The 19875-nt window shown below is 35.5% G+C and overlaps 2 protein-coding genes across 2 annotated transcripts; both read right to left on the reverse strand.

Annotated features, from left to right (window-relative positions):
• Nucleotides 1-1106: 1106 nt before the first annotated feature.
• Nucleotides 1107-2045, reverse strand: LOC109569332 (olfactory receptor 52E1-like). Its single transcript, XM_019974671.2, has one exon. The coding sequence runs from the start codon at nt 2043-2045 to the stop codon at nt 1107-1109; it is 939 nt and encodes a 312-aa protein (XP_019830230.2).
• A 12861-nt stretch (nt 2046-14906) lies between these two features.
• LOC109568976 (olfactory receptor 52J3-like) lies at nt 14907-15863 on the reverse strand. Its single transcript, XM_019974322.2, has one exon. It carries the CDS (start codon nt 15861-15863, stop codon nt 14907-14909), a length of 957 nt encoding a protein of 318 aa, XP_019829881.2.
• Between the last annotated feature and the right edge of the window lie 4012 nt (nt 15864-19875).

The raw sequence follows: 19875 nt of genomic DNA on the forward strand, positions 1-19875 counted from the left end.
GTCAAAATATCCCCTAAAGAAGGGAATAGCAAGCCGCTCCAGTATTCTTGCCTGGAAAATCCCATGGACAGAGGAGCTAGGCAGGCATAGTCCATGAAGTCACAAAAAGTTTTGGACACAACTGAGTGACTGAGCCCAACACACAGCATGGCACATACCACTTCTACTAATGTATAGATCTACCATATTATTTTGGTGCTTTCATTTTCATAGGTTCATTGAATATTTTGCTAAAACTACTGGTAAAGAAAAGTCTGAGGGCATATGTGCTTTTTATTTAATGAATACATAAATATTTTGCTTAATATTTCTATGTTATGTTTCACTAGCTGTAAAAACTAGTTTTATTAAATTATTCCTCTTCCCTTCCACTGCTCAGTCTTACTTTCACACTTTCTCACTTCAAGCCAAACCATGAGGGTATGATCTTATCCTGACATGGGTCAAGAACAAACAAACAAGAAAACTACAAAAAAAAAGGTTGCCTTTGCACGTTTTCCTCAAACTCTACCTTTGTTAGTTTGGAATAATGTTTTCTCTGGTAGAAAACTTTGAGTTTTTGTCCTGTTAAAACACAGCTACCTTCCCATGCTTAACCCTTCTGTCTTTTCAGATAGATATATTTCTTCAGTTACCTCCTCTATATGCACTTCTTTTCATCCCATATTATTATTTCCATTTCCTGAGCTATAGACAGGGAATAATTAGTAGCTATTTCTCATCATAGCTACAAGAATTCAAGGAGTTCATACTTTAAAAGTTATGAAGTATGGCTCATAATATGTGTTATGCGCCTGGTTCATAATATGTGTATGTAAGTGAGTGTTATATTAATATTAGTCAATTTTTGCCAACCTCATGTGCTTTTTTCATGTAAATTCTCTAACTTATGCAGTTGTTTACATTTGTATGTGATTATATCTATGCATATATTAAATATTTATTATTGTCCCTTTTGGATTATTGTTTCTAAAATGAGTGAAATACTTTGTAAATCTATACATAGAATATCATCGTCCCCTGGCATTGTACTATTTAAATCATCTGTGGAGAGATGAAGTTTTGTTTTCTCCTACTCAAGCCTCTTCATCTCTGAAGAGCAAATTTCATAATCTGTTTCTGAAAGTTCTAATTACTGTTTCTCTTATCTGTTTGGTTCTCACCCCATAAATAACAGGATTTAGAGCAGGTGGGATGACAACATAAAAGTTAGCAAGAAGAATGTGGATGTATTGAGGAACATTTCGGCCAAAACGGTGGGTCATGAAGGAGAAGAATGCTGGAGTATAGAAGGCCAATATGACACAGACATGGGAGCCACATGTGCTGAGTGCCTTTAACCGGGCACTCCTGGAAGGTAGGCAGAAGACAGCACGCAGAATATGGACATAGGAGACGACAATGGCTATGATGTCAAACACCAAGATAGAGATAGCACATAAGCCATAGATGATGTTGACCTTTATGCTGGCACAGGACAGGCGGGCAATGCCCATGTGCTCACAATATGTGTGGTGGATGATTTGGTGCCCACAGAAGGGTAACCTCAGGATGAGCAGAACAAAGGGAATTGCAATAGCTAAGGGTCTCAGAAGGATGAGCAATGCTATCACTAATACCGCCTTGTTTGTCAGTACCAATGTGTAGTGAAGAGGGTTACAGATGGCCACATAGCGATCATAGGCCATGGCCACAAGCACAGCCGACTCCATACCAGTGCATGGGTGGATGAAGAACATCTGGGCGAGGCAACCCTCAAAGGAGATTTCTCTCAGGTTGAACCAGAAGATGCCAAGCATCTTGGGGATGGTGGATGTGGACAGGCCCAGGTCAATAGAAGACAGAATGGCCAGGAAGTAGAACATGGGCTGATGGAGACTGTGTTCAGTTTGAATCACATAAAGAGTTGTAATATTTCCCAGTAGAGCAGTCATATATACAATACAAAATGGAAAACCAATCCACATATGCACATCTTCTAGCCCTGGAATTCCCAGAAGGAGAAAAAAGTAGGGGTGGAACAGTGTGTCATTAGGAGGGACCATGCTTCTCTGGCACTGTGACAGCTGCACGTTTCATACCAGATGTCTCATTCATTGAGAGGCTCCAGCACTTCTTGTCCAGTTATATGGATTTCCTACAGAATTATACAAAAATATGGGTGGTCTTTTCCAGTCACCAAGCCCATCACGACATAATTGTGTGACCTTTATGAAAACTAAAATGCATCATTCTTGTTTAATTTTGATGTAGCTTATCAGACATTACATTTATTTTCATTAATCTCTTCAATAATTTTAATGATTAATTTATTTAATTTTATACTTTTATATTTTATTATTAATTTAATAATTTAATTTAATGAAAATTTATCAAAGATCAATAACTTATCAGGCAAATGGCCAGATATTTGGTGTGCACAGATAAATTAAGCATCATTACTCCTCTTAAGGAAGTTCAATTATAGCTTAAGAATTAAAACAATAATAAAATGGTTTCTTTGGAATTGTTACAGGTATATTTTCCTTTTATCCTAGGTAATTACCATCTCATAGTTAATTGCCACAACCTGTGAAGATAGAACTTGGACAAAATCTTTTTAGAAGTACCAAACCCAGTAAAGAAAGCCACTCAATCAACTCCTATATCTCTTTCATCAGAAACACCACCATTGTAGTTTGGATAGACTGTACTGAATGTAGGAAATCCAGACTTATGGTGGATATAGTTGATAGAGTTGACTTGGCCTCACCATTAGATTTTACAATTGATTGTTGAAAAAAGCAGAAGAGATAATGATGAAATTGTAAGAGCTTGGTTCACAGCGGCATGCAGCTTCTTAAGTACTTATTCAAAGTGATATTTAAGACATAGTCCTGAAGACAGAATAGTAGACCATATGAAATTAAATTGGAAAGAGAGTCGAGTTGATGGAATTTTTAATATAGTAGAGGAAAGTTTCAGGATTAAAGTATCATAGCTGAGAAGAGCATAACATTGGATTTTGTGGATCACACAGAAGTCTGGATCACTATTTTCTTCATCCTTTTCCCTCTTCTTTCATGCCTACACTTTATCTCATTTCTGTATGTCAGATTGTGACTACCGTTCAAAAATATCTGTCACATTTCTTTAGTGTACAGTGTTACCATCTTGTCATGTATTCTAGCAAATATTTACTTAGCACTGTGCTTAGAAATTGAAAAGAGGATATTTTGAAGATGCATCAGTTGCTCACATTGGGCTGGACTCTGCCAGGCAGTTAATGTACAACAGTTGAACTGCTTCTTAAAGCTGTCAGAGATTAAGGTAGTAAGGAAGTAGGCCAAAGCTCTCCACATGGTTCCTATAAATATACTGAAAGAGGGACTACACAGCAGTGGCTTCTCATCCTTTACAGCCCGTGGAGAACTACATAAAAATACAAGTTTTAAGTCTAAACTCTGGAAGTTTTGAATCATTAGGTATGGTATTACACCTCATGATTTCTGTGAAGCTCCTCAAGTTATTCTGATTCAATGTTTCTGTCATTTGGGAACTGCTGCAAAATAAGATAATGTACATAAGCATTTATGAGTTAGAATGTGTTAAAATATGTGTGCATTTAGTAGAATGGTATGTAATTCAATATCTCATAACCCTGACTTTATATGCCCTTTACCCTTCTTTGAATTCTCAAAACAAAATATAGTCACTGATTCCACCCAGAACTATGACACTTACAGGTTTTGTAGTGCTTCATCCCTTTCCTCAACTGGAGTTACTTATGGGGAATCTTTTGTTTATTACATGTATATCTTCTAAGCACTTAAAAACGCATATTGGCACCTTTCTAAGAAGTACGTGAAAGTAGAATGATTGTGTGCTTAGTTGCTCAGTCGTGTCCGACTCATTGCGACCCCATGGACTAGCCTACTAGGCTCCTCCATTGATGGGGATTCTCCAGGCAAGGATACTGGAGTGGGTAGCCTATCCCTTCTCTAGGAGATCCTCCCGACCCAGGAATTAAACCAGGGTCTCCTGCAATGCAGGAGGAATTTTTTACAGCTGAGCTACCAGGTTATGTGGTAAATATAATCATCAGCTATTAACATTTTTCTCAGGATTTCCCTATGCTCATGCTCCTCTGTTAAAAAAGAACAGATAAGAAAAAAAACATAAATAGACTTATGTAGATGAAACATTTCATGTTGTTTAAAGACTCTTGAAGCTCAGAAATTCTTGGAGCCCTACTTGTTCTCCAACTCTCAGGCAGAAACTTCCATGAATTTCACAGATATTGTGCAAAACTACCAACTGATATGTGGATTTTGTTTGTTTGTTTACTCCATTTATAGGAGGAATGGTAATTTAGAAAGTCAAAACTTTTCAGTTAACTAGATTGTGATTGTCTTGTCTTTTTATCTTGAGAGCTGAATGGAGGCTAGAGGAATATACAAAGTTAAGTTCTGCAAAATAATTGCAAAATGCTAAGAGAAAGCAAGGGAGACAAGATTGAAGGTGAAGATACAACCACAACAGGCAAAGGAAAAAGTGAGATAAATGACAAAGTCTTAGAGAAAGACAATACAGGAAATTGTGAAGGTATTTGCATATGCACACATGTATCACTTATCCAAATATTTAAGAATGAAGTTTTAATAAAATATTTGTTGGAGTACAGCTCTGAATCTATGTAAATTATCATCTTGTTACATTTTGGGGTGATACCTTCCATATTCAATTAACTTTCCTTTTTTCTACATTTCTGTCATCTATTTTGGCTCATCTTAAATCTCAATGAAATGACCATAATAAAATGGTTCCTGTCTTAGTACATCCTTTCTGGCCCCAAGGCCAGACTTACCAGCAAAGCTTTCTGAATTAGCTAGTTGAATTGCTCCAGAATGTTTCCATTTCATGCACTCTGACTGCAATGGGAGATTTATACTGTAAACACTGCCTTTAAAATGGAGTGTCTCCAAACATTAGTGCTCTCTGGAGAACAGAAGTGTCCAGAGGCACAGAGCTAGATGCTTCATAAATATGAAGCATAACATCATTGATGATTAAAAAAAAAAAAAAAAGTCCTGTATCTGGATGCTGATTCCCAAGCTTGAGGTGACTACTGATGAATTGTCTAATTTCTAAGTAGGAGATGCTTTGAGGAGGGCTCACTTTCCACTTATTTGCCTCTCACACCCCAATGCTAAGCACAATTCAACCTTAAATATGATCTCAAAAAACTGAAGCTCAGCTAGTAGCCATCACTTCATGAGGTATATGTTAGAACTTAAATGGGAATGATAATATAATAAAACAATGACCAGTTGTTTCAAACACAAATACTTTCTTCTTTATTATTCCTATTAACAGTAAATAAGATAGGGTTAAATTTAATGATAGAAAGGCAGAGGTCTAAGGAAAGAAATATGTTATATAGGAAATTAGCTAAATGGATGGACTTTGAGACAGATTGTATGGATTTGAATCTCATCTCCCTTACTTAATAGGCATAAGAGTTTAGGCAAGAAATTTAAACTCTGTGTCTCCATTTTCTTCTCTATAATGAACAGAATAATACCAAATACAAATACTGCTGTGAAGACTAAAAGAGCTGATTCTTGTGTGACACTTAAAACATTTCCTGATATATAGTAAGAAGTTTGTAACCATGTGTTGAGCTACTTAGCTAATACTTAATATTCTCAAGCTGTGATATTCTGTGGAAGCTCATACTGATTGGAGTTGCCATGAAGATGTCTCCTAGAACTCACACCTGAAATTATAGGGCAGTCAATAAATGTCATCACATTCCTTGCCTAGACTTATTGCCAATAATGAAAAAATCATTGGGTCAAACAAATGGCTTTTAGAACATCAGAATTAATACTGAGTAAAAGCTGCATGTTGTTTCTGGCCTTAGTTATGCGTCTAAGCTGGGAAAGTAGGCTGTCTAACAAATCTTTGTCCCCACTTCCTTGTATGCATGCCCAGTTGCTCGGTCATGTCAGACTCTCTGCAACACCACAGACTGTAGCCCTCCAAACTCTTCAGTCCTTGGGATTTTCCCAAAAGAATACTGGAGTGGATTGACATTTTCTCTTCCAGAGGATCTTCCCAATCCAGGGGTCAAACCTGTGTCCCCTGTGTTCTCTAGCATTGGCAGGCAGATTCTTTACCACTGAACCACCTGGGAATCTCCTCACACCCTTAACTTAACCTGAAAACCTTGGGTTTTTGGTTGCAGAAACAGAAGTTTTTAGAAAGCTTATTGGAATTCATGAATTTTGGAGACTGACACTGAGATCTGCAATGTCAGCACTATTATATGAGAAATAAACCTAATAAATCTATGTATTTCTGGAGTCTCTATCTAGGATATTCATCTTTTTTGTTTATTCAATTGTCAGTCATCATCTTTCATAATATCAGCAGTATAGTAAAAGTCTTTATCTCTCACAGATCATGTCCTGTTTTCCCCTTGAAGGTCTGAAAGGTAATTTCTGACTAACTGATTTTCTATAAACTATTTTAAAAGTTTTAAATAAACTTAAAAAAATAGAACAGTTGTAAAGAAAAATGCAGATGCAGTAAAAAGATCTCTCAAATGACCCATTCATAATTTCCCCCATCAATAATATTGTACTTTAGTATGGTTATTTGTTACGGTTAATGAACCAGTGTTAATCAAAGTTCATGCGTTATTAAAGTTCAGATATTACTTATATTCCCTTAGTTTTACCTAATGTTCTTTTTCATTTATAGGATCCCATCCAGGATACCAAATGACATTTACTAGTTTGGTTTAGTTAGATCTCTTAGGTTCTCTGGGCTGTGACAGTGTCTCAGGCTTCTCTTGGTTTTGATGACTTGATTGCTTTTAGAAATACTGGTCAGATTTTTGTAAAATGTTCCTCAACTGAGAGTAGTCTGATACTTTCCTTATGACTAGACTACATTTATGAGATTTGGGGAGAAAGATCAATGAGGTAAAATATTATATTAGGACATAAGGGTACTTACTATCCCCATGGCTTTACCATCTGAGGCCGTGTTTGTTAGGATCTTTTTTCTCACCCATTTCCAGGTTTGCTCTGTTGAAGAAAATTACTCTCTGGAAGTAAGTAAGTAATGTGGAACCTTTAAGTGAGGTGTGATGCTCCTCTTCGTTGAGGACAGAGTATCCTCATATATTGTTTTTGCCTTTTTTTTTATGAGATATATCCATTTCTCCCATTTGCTTATGTATTTAATCATTTATTTATACCAATATGGAATCATATTTATACTGTACGTTATACTCAGTATTACTTTATATTCTCACATTTTTTAGCTGTGGCTATTGGAAACTCTTTCAGTTGACTACTGTGTCTCTTTGACATACCCCTATAATTGTAGGTTCTTATTTGTGGGGGGAGGGGGTAGGTAGACTTCTTTACTTTCTGGTGCCACATCATGCTATCTTGCATATCACCTACCCCAAACTTAGAATATGATATTTCTCTAAGTATCACTGGTTTCTTTACTTTGATAATGGTGTTAGAAAAGGCTAGGTTTGCTTTACTACTAGGATATCTTTGCTTTAAGACCCTCTCAGCTGACAGAGAAAGGAAATATATATGCATATATTAACCTGTGCATGTTATATTGAATACATATCTATAAAGATCTACACATCTATCATCTATTTGAATATATCATTGTGAAGTCTCTAACTCCAGTTCATTACCAAATGAATTATTCTAGTATCCACTCATGCTTATCTGTAAAATACCACTCCAACAATGAGAAACCTGGATCCCACCACGTGCCATCCATTTGAATAATTGCTCAACAGCAGCATTTACATGTAAATATAATAGAATTATTAACCTATAACCCTGTAGGCAAAAATGCATCTGCTAGGATACAGCACTTATGTATACAGTCCTTTCTGCCTTTAGTCTTATAGACTCCACTCATGTCCAAAGTTATTTAGGTTGATACACTTTCCTCCACCAACTTTAGTGAGGTTTTAACCTACCTTTGTAGTACATTGTGTCTGTTACATTTTGCATTTCATCATGGGATCCTCTGAACTCCTAAATGATTTTCTAATTTGCATACACTTAAGTCATCCTTTGTGTTGTAAAATTTCATGTATTTTTCAAATGTGTAGCATCATATGTTCACCATTACACTATCATATAGCATAGTTTCACTAACCTGAAAATTCCCATGTTCTTCACATGTTCAACATCTCCTCACTCCTCCTTCTCCTGGCAGCCATGGATATGTTTGCCGTCTCTATAGTTTTGCTTTTTCTAGAGTATTCTTTAGAGTCACACCATATGAAGCTTTTTCAGATTGGCTTCTTTTCACTTAGGAATATACATATAAGATTCATCTATGTCTTTTTATGTCTTGATATCTCATTTCTTAATAATGCTGAATAATATTAATTATATTATGTTCAATAGATGTATCAGTTTGGATATTCGTTTATCTTTTGAAGGGCATCTTGATTGCTGCCAATTATTGGCAATTATGAATAAAGTTGGTATAAATATCCACATGTAGGTTTTTGTTTGGACATAGTTTTCAAGCCAGTTGGATAAATTTCTTGGGATATAAAAGGTTTGTCTAGTCAAGGCTATGGTTTTTACTGTGGTCATGTATGGATGTGAGAGTTGGACTGTGAAGAAGGCTGAGCGCCAAAGAATTGATGCTTTTGAACTGTGGTGTTGGAGAAGACTCTTGAGAGTCCCTTGGACTCCAAGGAGATCCAGCCAGTCTGTTCTGAAGGAGATCAGCCCTGGGATTTCTTTGCAAGGAATGATGCTAAAGCTGAAACTCCAGTACTTTGGCCACCTCATGCGAAGAATTGACTCATTGGAAAAGACTCTGATGCTGGGAGGGATTGGGGGCAAGAGGAGAAGGGGATGACAAAGGATGAGATGGCTGGATGGCATCACTGACTTGATGGACGTGAGTCTGAGTGAACTCTGGGAGTTGGTGATGGACAGGGAGGCCTGGCTTGCTGCAATTCATGGGGTCGCAAAGAGTTGGACACGACTGAGCAACTGATCTGATCTGATGGTAAAACTATATTTAGCTTTGTGAGAAACTTCCAAGCTTTTTTCCAAGTGACTATTTTTCCATAATAATCCATTTTGCGGGGTCTTGCATGGCGTGGCTCATAGCTTCATTGAGTTATGCAAGTGTCTTTGCCACAGCAAATCTATGATCCATGAAGGGAATTAAAAAAAAAAAAAAAAAGTCAAGCTGGATGAATCACAAGTGGAATCAGGACTGCTGAGAGAAATATCAACAACCTCAGATATGCAGATGATACCACTCTACTGGAAGAAAGTGAAGAGGATCTAAAGAGCCTCTTGATGATGGTGAAAGAAGAGAGTGAAATAGCTGCCTTAAAACTCAGCATTCAAAATACTAAGATCATGGCATACCATGCCATCACTTCATGGCAAATAGAAGGGGAAAAAGTGGAAGCAATGACAGATTTTATTTTCTTGGACTTGAAAATCACTGCTGATGATGACTGCATCCATTAAATTAAGCTTGCTCCTTGGAAGGAAAGCTATGACAAACCTAAACAGCACATTAAAAAGCAGAGTTATCATTTTGCCAACAAAGGTCTATATAGTCAAAATTATGTTTTTTTTTTTTTCCAGTAGTTATATATGGATGTAAGAGATGGACCATAAAGAAGGCTGAGAGCCAAAGAATTTATGCTTTTGAACTGTGGTGCTGGAAAAGACTCTTGAGAATCCCTTGGTTAGCAAGGAGATCAAATCAGTCAGTCCTAAAGGAAATTAACCCTGAATATTCATTGAAAGGACTGATGCTGAAGCACCAATATTTTGGCCATCTGATGAGAAGAGCCAACTCACTGAAAAGAGCCTGATGCTGGGAAAGATTGAGGGCAGGAGAAGAGGGTGACAGAGGATGAGATGGCTGGATGGCATCACTGACTCAATGGATATGAATCTGAGCAAACTCTGGTAGATAGTGAAGGCCAGGGAAGCCTGGGGTGTTGCAGTCCATGGGGTTGCCAAGAGTCAGACACAACTTAGTGACCAAAACAACAACAAAATATTCCATTCAATGTATATATCACATTTTGTTTATTCATTTGTTGGTGGTGATTGGACTGTTTCTACCTTTTGGATATTGTAAATAATACTGCAACAAACATTGACCTACAATTACCTATTTCCATATAAACCTGAGAGTAGAATTACTGTGGCACACAACAAATCTATGGTTGATATTTTGAGGTAGTTTGAAATAATATCTCTAGCAGCAGTCCCATTTTACATATCCACCAACATTGCATAAGAGTTCCAATTCATTCACATCCTCACCAACACCTGTTATTTTGTTTACTTCTTTATTTGTTTAAAGCAATCCTAGTAGGTGTAAAATCCTGGCTTATTGTGGTTTTCATTTAAATATCCCTAGTTATTAGAGAGAAGGAAATGGCAACCCACTCCAGTGTTCTTGCCTGGAGAATCCTAGGGACAGGGGAGCCTAGTGGGCTGCCATCCATGGGGTTGCACAGAGTCAGACACGACTGAAGCGACTTAGCAGCAGCAGCAGCAGTTATTAGTGAAGTTCAGCCTTTTTTCATGTGCTTATTAGCTATTTGTATGCATTATTTAAAAAATGTCTATACAGCCCCCCACCAATCCATTTTTAACTAGTTTTGGGTTTTTTTTGCCTTTCTGTTGTTGAGATGTAGATATTATATTTATATATTCTGGATAATAAACTATTATTAAAATATGACTCATAAATGTTTTCTCCCATTCTGGAGGGTTTTTGTTTTGTTTTGTTTTTTTCTTTTCATCATAACATGCTTTGATGCACAAAATGTTTTTGTTGTTGTTGGTTGGTTTTGTTTTGAGGATGTCTAATTTACTTATGTTTTATTTCGTTACTCATGCTTTTGATGTTCTAAGAATCTATTGTCACAGCCAAGGTCATGAGAACTTAGTCCTAATTTTTTTAAAGAGTTTTATTTTTTTAGCTCTAATATTTAGGTTATTAATTAACTTAAATTTTTACATGGTGTGAGATAGATCCAATTTAATTCTTATTCATTTGAGTATCTAGTTTTCCCAGGACTATTTTTTGCATAGAATGTCTTCACACATTGAATTGATTTGGCATTCTCATTGAAAATCAATTGAGTCTATGTGTATGGTTGATTTTGTGGGCTTTCACTCTATTCCACACATCTATGGCAGATCACACCTTTTGGTAATATCACACCTTTTGATACTATAACTATCAGAAGGCTCTATTAAAATATAACTTTAAATATAAAGAAATAAATTTGTTCAGATCAAATGATGGAAAACTTTATAATGTACTAACACTAATCAAAAGAAAGTGACTATACTAGAAAAAGTAAATTTCCAAGCAACTCTCTTATTAGAGATAAAGAGTGACTTTTTTTAAAATTAAAAGAAGTCATTTTATCTTAAAGACCTCACAATCACAAAAATTTAATACACTTTCTTTAGTACCGTCAAAATACATGCAGAAAAAACTAATAGAACTGTAGTGATACATACATAAAATCACAATTAAAAATATGAATAGTTGATATGACAAGCAGAGAAAAATAAATAATCGGTATAACAAGAAGAAAAAAATCAATAAGAATTTAAATAGATCACAAACACTATTAAACACCTTCAGATATTAACATTACTAGAACAGTTCCCCCCAAAGAGCCAAGTGCAAATTATTTTCAAGTGCCGGGATACTACTTACCAAAGATAAAATATATTCTGCCCTATAAAACATCTTATCAATGAATGATTCAAATTATACAAAAGTTCTGTTGATAAAAATTGAATTAAATTACAAATCAATAATAGAAAGATAACTGGAAAACTCCAAAATGTGAAGTCTAAGTAACAGATTTCTCAATAACGTATATTGACCTAAAACAATTAGACTGCCAGATATTTATCCAACAAAAATGGGTTTATTGATGGTCAGTAAATAATTATGATTTGGGATCTATAAAGAACCATATGCCAGGTCTCACAAAGCAAGGGAAGGAGAACATTTTTATGTACTTAAGAAAAAAAGGAATTTTGGTCGGGCTATAGTAAATGAAGAATCTATGGCTTTTTATTGACTTAACCTTTGCCAAGAAAGAAGAGCATTGCTTCTTCCTGTTGGATTCTACTATTGCTCCAAGAGTGAGCACTCCCCCTTCTAGTCTCCTGACTATTTAATTAAGGTTTCTGTTTATTATCATTATTTTTTACATTTCCCCTTTTTATTGAGATTCTCTAAAGTACTGCTGATCAAGAGTCAGGTTTCCCAGTTTCAGCAGTTTTTTGTCCTTCAAATGCCAGGAAGGATCTTTCCCGGTACATTGTTTTATGTTAGAGGGAAAATATGCAGATTAGAGTATTCAGGGCTCATTCGGGTAACAAGGAAGGTTAGAGGAAGAACAACACTTAGGCCATTTCTGATCTAAAGTCCATAGGTTATCAGGATCCTATGATCTTGGATATCATCTGAACCATAATATCATCATCAAAGGTTTGGTGACAACATTAACAGCCCTGGTTCAGATATCTTTAGAAAGTTGTCTCATATGATGTCATGTGCTTCAGTTTCTAGAAATCTTTAGTTTCAGGTTATCAGATAATGGGTAGGATTAATAAAACTTAATTATTTATTTATTATTATTTTATTTAATAATTATTAAATTATTATTTTAATAATTTATTAATTATTCCTTAGAATCTACACCTAAGGAAAATGACAAGCACTTGAGTGGTTTGTTTTTACAGGTAAAAGTGATTTTAAAAGACAGAAGTAACAAAAGGCTGCTTCTTACCATTAGTCACAGTCATCTAGGTAAAGGGAAAAAATGCAGACATGATTTTGACTGTGGGGTTGGAGTCAACGTTAAAACTGTAAAAGCATTGTTAGATTTGATTTGACTATAAAGCTACTCTTAAAATTTTAATAGGGAATGTCATGGCTTACTGATTAATGCATATGAATCCTATCAATCTCCAGAAATATGTATATGTTTCCTTCTAAAGATAGATACTGCATTTATTTTGCGAATGGTTTCGGTAATCCTGGGTGACTTTAAAAGTGGGATCACACATTAAATGATTTAAAGTCAATTTAATAAGAGTAAATTAATAACTTATTAATAATAAAAGTTAATCTTTTAGTTTTTGTTGTCTTTTGTAATATTAAATTTAAGTTGTGCCGCAAATGAACTACAACATCCAATTGAACAAAAACACTCAAAAGACTGCTCTTGGATGGACTTTTGAAAAGATATCATTAAAATTCATTTTGCATACCTTCCATTCTCTAAGAAAAAAGAGCATTTAAGTACTTAAGGTGTTACAAGAAACAGATTCTTCAAATATATGATATTTAGATGTGCCTTGTGACACCTTACATTAATTCCTTCAAGAAAGATTTTGCTGAATCTTCAGTCCCTGTGCCTTGCTGATATATACCCTATCGTTCCCATTTCCAATCTCTGAAAATATGTGTTCTAATCCATTTAGTGATATTATAAAATTGTGCAGTCATTTTTCTCTTATCATATTGTGAACTTACCATCAGAAAATTAGTTCCTAGATTCTTATTAAACAGTTGTTCTTGTGTGCTATTTCATTATTTTTATGAAATTAGTTTATGCCACAACTAATTTAGAAACATTAATCAATAATGCCTTAAATGCCTCAGAGTCATAGTGGAAATATGTTTTTATGAGAAAACAAAAAGTATTTGTGAGAATATTCATCAAATTCCTTTATAATAGCTGACTTTCAAAACTTGTTTCTACCTAATGCCTGAAATTCAACTACTTCTGCAAAGCATCAACCAAAATGAAAAATACATTCTACATTTCACAAATAAAGAGGTCTTTGGAGGAGAAGTGGCCTATTTAGGTAAAAGCTTTCCTAAATATGTTTAACATATGTAGATAAAGCAAAGTATCCACCCCTCTTCAGCTTCCCTGGTGGCTCAATAGTAAAGAACTCACCTTCCAGCACAACAAACATGGTTTGATACTTGGGTCAGAAAATCCCCTGGAGAAGGAAATGGCAACGCATACCAATAGTCTTGCCTGAGGAATTTCACTGACAGAGGAACCCGGTGGGCTACAGTCTGTGGGGTCACAAGAGTCCTACATGACTTTGTGACTAAAATAACAATGTCTTTCCCTCACACACATAAAATACACCTAGTTTAACCTGACTCAAAATCCACCTGTTAGAATTCTGTACATTCAATCTTCTCATAACAAAATTTTCATGCTTTAATATAAGTACTTTTTTCAGGTTCCTTCATTTCATATGCCTCCAGAAAGAGAGAAGTATAGTGACATAGTGAGGGGACATATTGCCTATAGATTTTCCTGAAGAGTAAGGGAAAGAGAACTGAAATTAAAGGGAAGAAGTTGTGGTGCTTTTAACAACTCATTTAATAGCCAGTATCATCCTTAAAGAAATTAGATACATTAAAAAATGTATTGATGAGCTCTCCCAAGATCTTTTTAAAATTTTATATTTAAATTTATTTATTTTATTCAGAGGAAATCAAGGCATATATAATAAACTAATTTTTCCCCACTGAAATGCTATGTCATTTTCAAATAGATGGATATGGAGTTTCACTCAATCTCCATAGTTAAAAATGAAAGGATTTCCAATGGAATGTTTCCCTACTGTAATGAATAAATGTAATTTATTCAGAAGAATGAATACTGAACACCAATAGGAAAAGGAAACACTGGGATTTAAGACCAAAAATTTTGTTCTTTTAGTATCTGAAAGACCTTTTGATATAAGGAACATTTAAAAAGATGATCAGTCTACAGTAGACTGAAAGTTACTATTTCAGTTATATCCAGGCCTTCAAGAACTAAGGAAACAACCTTGTTTTGAGCTGAAAGCATGACTCACATGTGCACGAATCTGCTTTGTCTTCACACCATAGATAATAGGATTGAGGGCAGGTGGAATGACCACATAGAGATTCGCAACAAGGATGTGAATGTAAGGTGGAATTTTTTGGCCAAAACGGTGGGTGAGGAAGGAGAATAGGGAAGGTGTATAAAAAACACACATGACCCCTACATGGGACCCGCACGTATTCAGGGCTTTATGGCGAGCATCTCGAGATGGGAGGCGGAAAACTGCATGGAGGATGTAGGCATAAGAAATTCCAACCAGTGCCACATCCAAAATGAGGAAAGAAGCCACAAAAAGTCCATAAATGGCATTAATCCTAATGCTAGCACAGGCTAACTTGACGATTCCCATGTGCTCACAGTAGGAGTGGGCAATAATTCGAGCCCCACAGAAGGGCAGATGATGGGTTAAGTAGAGAATGGGAAACATGAGTAGAATTGGGCGCATTATAATACCAATACCAATGCCTGCTAGTACTCGCGGCGTCAGGATGGTTGTGTAGTGGAGTGGTGCACAGATAGCCACGTAGCGGTCAAAAGCCATCGCCAGCAGAACTGCAGACTCCATTCCTGTAAAAGTGTGTATCAGGAACATCTGAGCCACACAGGCTGAGAAACTAATCTCATGTGCATCAAACCAGAATATCCCCAGCATCCGGGGTACTGCAGATGTGGAGAGGGCCAGATCTATGGCTGATAAGATGACTAAAAAGTAGAACATGGGATCCCGCAGAGTGTGGTCAGACCAGATAATCAGCAAAACGGTAGCATTGCCCAGCAGAGCCATTAAGTAAGTGAAGCAAAAAGGCAGGGAGATCCAGACATGGACATCCTCAAGGCCTGGGATGCCTACAAGGAAAAAGGTGTCTGGGTGGAAAGTGGAAGTGTTGGTGTGGAGCATCTTGCCATCGATGAGAAGACAAAGAGTTGACCATCTCTGGAAGTGAAAATAAGAGTGATAAAATCTCACACCAGTAGGTTTAATTTTTATCTCTATTTTTATTATTAAAGTTAATGCTAAAACTTACATACAAAAGCAGGCATTGTCACAGACAGACTATTTTTCAGTGGAAGGAAAGTTAACTTTATGAAAGACCTTTCTCTGAATATTAGGCAGTAATATCTTATGCTCATTTGCTCAAACCTCATACAAGACATAGAATTCATTAATGGAACATGAAGGAGTTTATGTTTATGTTGAGTTTTTAGTATTTTTGAAGACAAAGTATACCTTAATTAAACATATCAACACCAAATCACAGAACATCAGATACGGATACCTGCACATAAAGCATATATATATATGGGAACAGAGTTGCACCAAGATATACAAAGTGATGCATATCAAGCAGAATTTCTTAAACCAGTTTATTCAATATCAATATTTACACTGAATACCATATCCTAAATTAAGAAATATGCTTCATTTAGTTATCCTTTCATATTTATCCATAAACCCCAATGACACACTGTAATATACCACAGATATAAAAAAAGGTGTACAAAGATATACAAGTTATACTGTACATTGAGTATAAAGATAGTTGCACAAAATGAGGCAACGTTACAGCCTGAAATAACCTCCAGGAGACATATGTGTCTCTTTGATATTAATAGCCTGATGGGATATATAGAATAAAGAATCTCCAGAGTTTCTACTGGCTGCCATAATGCTAAGAATATCTAAAAATATCTAAAATCTTTACACTTCCTTGTCATGTGTTGGGGAGAGTTTGAGGGCAAGCAGTGAAAATTTTGTTGAAAGGAGATGATTTCAGAGAATAAAAACACCTTTCTAATCACAGTTATGAAGGTCAGCCTCAGGCTGATGAAATCTGTATTCCTAATTTACCACACTGTAGTTATGGTTTTCCATTATTTCTCTCTTTCTTCCTCACCGTGTCTGTCTTTCATTCTCTTTCTTTTCTGTCATCTCTTTTTTCCTTATTTTCTTCCATCTTTTTTTCTTCTTCCCTTTTTCTCTCTCTCCTCTTTCTTTCTGAAACAAAAAACAAGAAGAGCTAGTACAGCACTAATGAAGAAAAGAAGGGGGCAGAGGAGTGTGGGAAGAAAGGGGTGGAGGAAGGAAAAGAGAAGCTTAAGGAAGGGAAAGAAGACAACAAAAATGGAAATAAAAACGAAGGAAGAAAGGATGAGATAAAGAAAATAAGGAAGGGAGGAAGGAAGAGGAGTCTCAGGTTAATCAACTCTTGATTAAAGTGAAAGACAAAAGTCTAAATTTTGGGAGGTATTTTAATAATGTTATGACTAAAATAGAGAATCCCCAGCCAGTAAATCCTTCTAGACTGTATTTAATCTCCATCTTCAGATTTCTTACTTCTCTGCTTCCCTCTTGGTAATAAGCTTTATAAACTAGCACTTAACTCTGGGTCTATGATGATCTTATTTTTAAATTATTATAATACACAAATTGCCCAAATACACAATTATCCCTGGCAGTAGAGATCATCATTTATACCATAATTTAAGTTCCCTTTATAGGTGATTATTTTAAAATTTAAATTGTTTCAGCATGACCCACTGAAAAACTCTTTCTGTCAGAAAATCTTTCTACAATGGTGATATAGAGCTTAATAAATTCAACTGTAGCTCATTTCTTCACTTTTGAACAGTAGTCCCTAATGACTATCCATCTCCATCACACATTTCAAAGGAAACTTACCTTCAGGAGGAATAGGGCTAGAGAACTCCAATACACCTACGAAAGAGAATATAGTTTTATACCTCCTGTACTTAGGATCTTTGGGGTCATGTCTGAAAGCAAAGCCAACTCATACCCCTATGAGAATCAAGATTAACAACTCAGAGTCTCCTGGGGAAATTCCATTATCTGTACCTGGGGCAAAGGGACTGATGTGGAGGCAGACATAGTCTTTAGTCCACACCTTTCCCCCAATGCACGCATATATTGTTATTAGGAAGTCAGAGACACAAAAACCTAGGCATATGAAGTGAACAGAATGAAGTGAACAGAATCTCTTACTGGTTGAATTTTGCATCAAATTTTATTAAATATAAAAATGTAGTTTAGGGCGTCAATCACTGACACAGGTATCTTCCTTTCCCACATTGATGTCTTAGCACTCATCAATAATGTATTGACATATCATGATTTTTCTATAAGAAAAGACTTTAAATTTTTTTCCCATGCAGTGCTAGTCCTACTGGGTGTAAGATAATAAAAAATAAATAACATAAAAATTATAAAAGGAATGTATTTAGATAAATGAAATGAATGGGAACCAAAGAAAGAAAAGATAAAATAAATAACATAAAAATTATAAAAGGAATGTATTTATATAAATGAAATGAATGGGAACTGAAGAAAGAAAAGATATGTTATTCTAACATTTTAAAGTCATAAATCAAAACATATTTTTAACATAATGAGAGCATAAAGATAAAAGTATAATATTTAATCATAGAAAAATGAAAACTGGGCATTCAGTCATGAAAGGAAGACTTCAATATCCCTATGGAGAGAATTTTTTTAGTTCCTAAAAAGCTACATAGAAACTGAAACCTTGATTACATTTTGGGCAGCTGATCCTGTTCTTCACTGAGCTTATTGTTATACAAAATAGTACATTTCATTACACTGAAGTAAATTTATACTATGATTTTTTTAATTTGTAATGATGAGGCATCCTAACCAGGATGATAATTGTAAACATGTTTAAGACAATTATTACCTAATTTTGCTATTACTTGTCACAAATAATCTGCCAATTTATATTCTATTTTGCCTGAATAAATTCATTGGATTGGAAAGCTTTGCTAACTTACTTGCTCCCTGCTTTCATAATTAAATCAGTTACTCTTTTCTTCTCAATACAATGTATCGTTTACCCAGCCTGTTTCAGTAGTTTCTGGCATAATAACTTATATCAATACATATATTTGATATCAACTTTCTTGTATTATGCTATGACTGATAAATAAGCACATAAGTTCTTTCATTCTTTCTTAGATTGATTCATTCAGCAGACATTTATTGAGTAGCTTGTAAGTCACTTAATAGATAGGTTAAGTAGCATTAAATTTCATATGATCTGGGAGTAGAGGTGATTATAGGCAGTCATTGCAAGATATTATATTAAGTTGTAAGAGAACCCTGAATAAATTAACAATAAATGAAAAAAGTAAGCATTATTCTACTTTAAATAGTGTAAGAGCAATTTCCCTAGAGTTTGTTAGTATATAGAAATTCATTCCCATGTAAACCAGTGTTTTTCTTTTTCTGAAATACGATTTCATTTGAGTAGTAGATCTTAAAAAGTAAATGTCAGAAAATCGGTGTAATATTAGTATTTAGTTGTTGGGGAAGGGAGGGCAAGTCAGTAAGTCTTATAAAGTAGGTATATTTGGATTGCAGAGGAGTTTATTAAGGATTAGGCATACTTCTACAAAATGATGACCAAGAAGAATGTTAAATGTAATAGCAAAACTGAAACTGGGAGAGATTTTTGGCATAAAGTATGTAGTAAACGGAGAAGACGATGGCTCCCCACTCCAGTACTCTTGCCTGGAAAATCCCATGGATGGAGGAGCCTAGTAGGCTGCAGTCCATGAGGTTGCTAAGAGTCGGACACGACTGAGCGACTTCACTTTCACTTTTCACTTTCATGCATTGGAGAAGGAAATGGCAACCCACTCCAGTGTTCTTGCCTGGAGAATCCCAGGGACGGGGAAGCCTGGTGGGCTGCCGTCTATGGGGTCGCACAGAGTCAGACACGACTGAAGCGACTTAGCAGCAGCAGCATGTAGCAAAAGTACAAATGTCATATGCTGATTGCTAGAAACAGTAAGATGGTAGTATCAGAGGCAAAAATGAAAATGTTTCAGATAATTCTGAAATAAAAGGGCTTCTCTGGTGACTCAGTGGTATACAA

Source organism: Bos indicus, chromosome 15 (assembly GCF_029378745.1).
Source record: "Bos indicus isolate NIAB-ARS_2022 breed Sahiwal x Tharparkar chromosome 15, NIAB-ARS_B.indTharparkar_mat_pri_1.0, whole genome shotgun sequence".
NCBI lineage: Eukaryota > Metazoa > Chordata > Mammalia > Artiodactyla > Bovidae > Bos > Bos indicus.

Bases quoted from the DNA above. Each gene is read 5' to 3' on its own strand.
- LOC109569332 (XM_019974671.2), bottom strand. From the start codon at position 2,045: ATGGTCCCTCCTAATGACACACTGTTCCACCCCTACTTTTTTCTCCTT.
- LOC109568976 (XM_019974322.2), bottom strand. From the start codon at position 15,863: ATGCTCCACACCAACACTTCCACTTTCCACCCAGACACCTTTTTCCTT.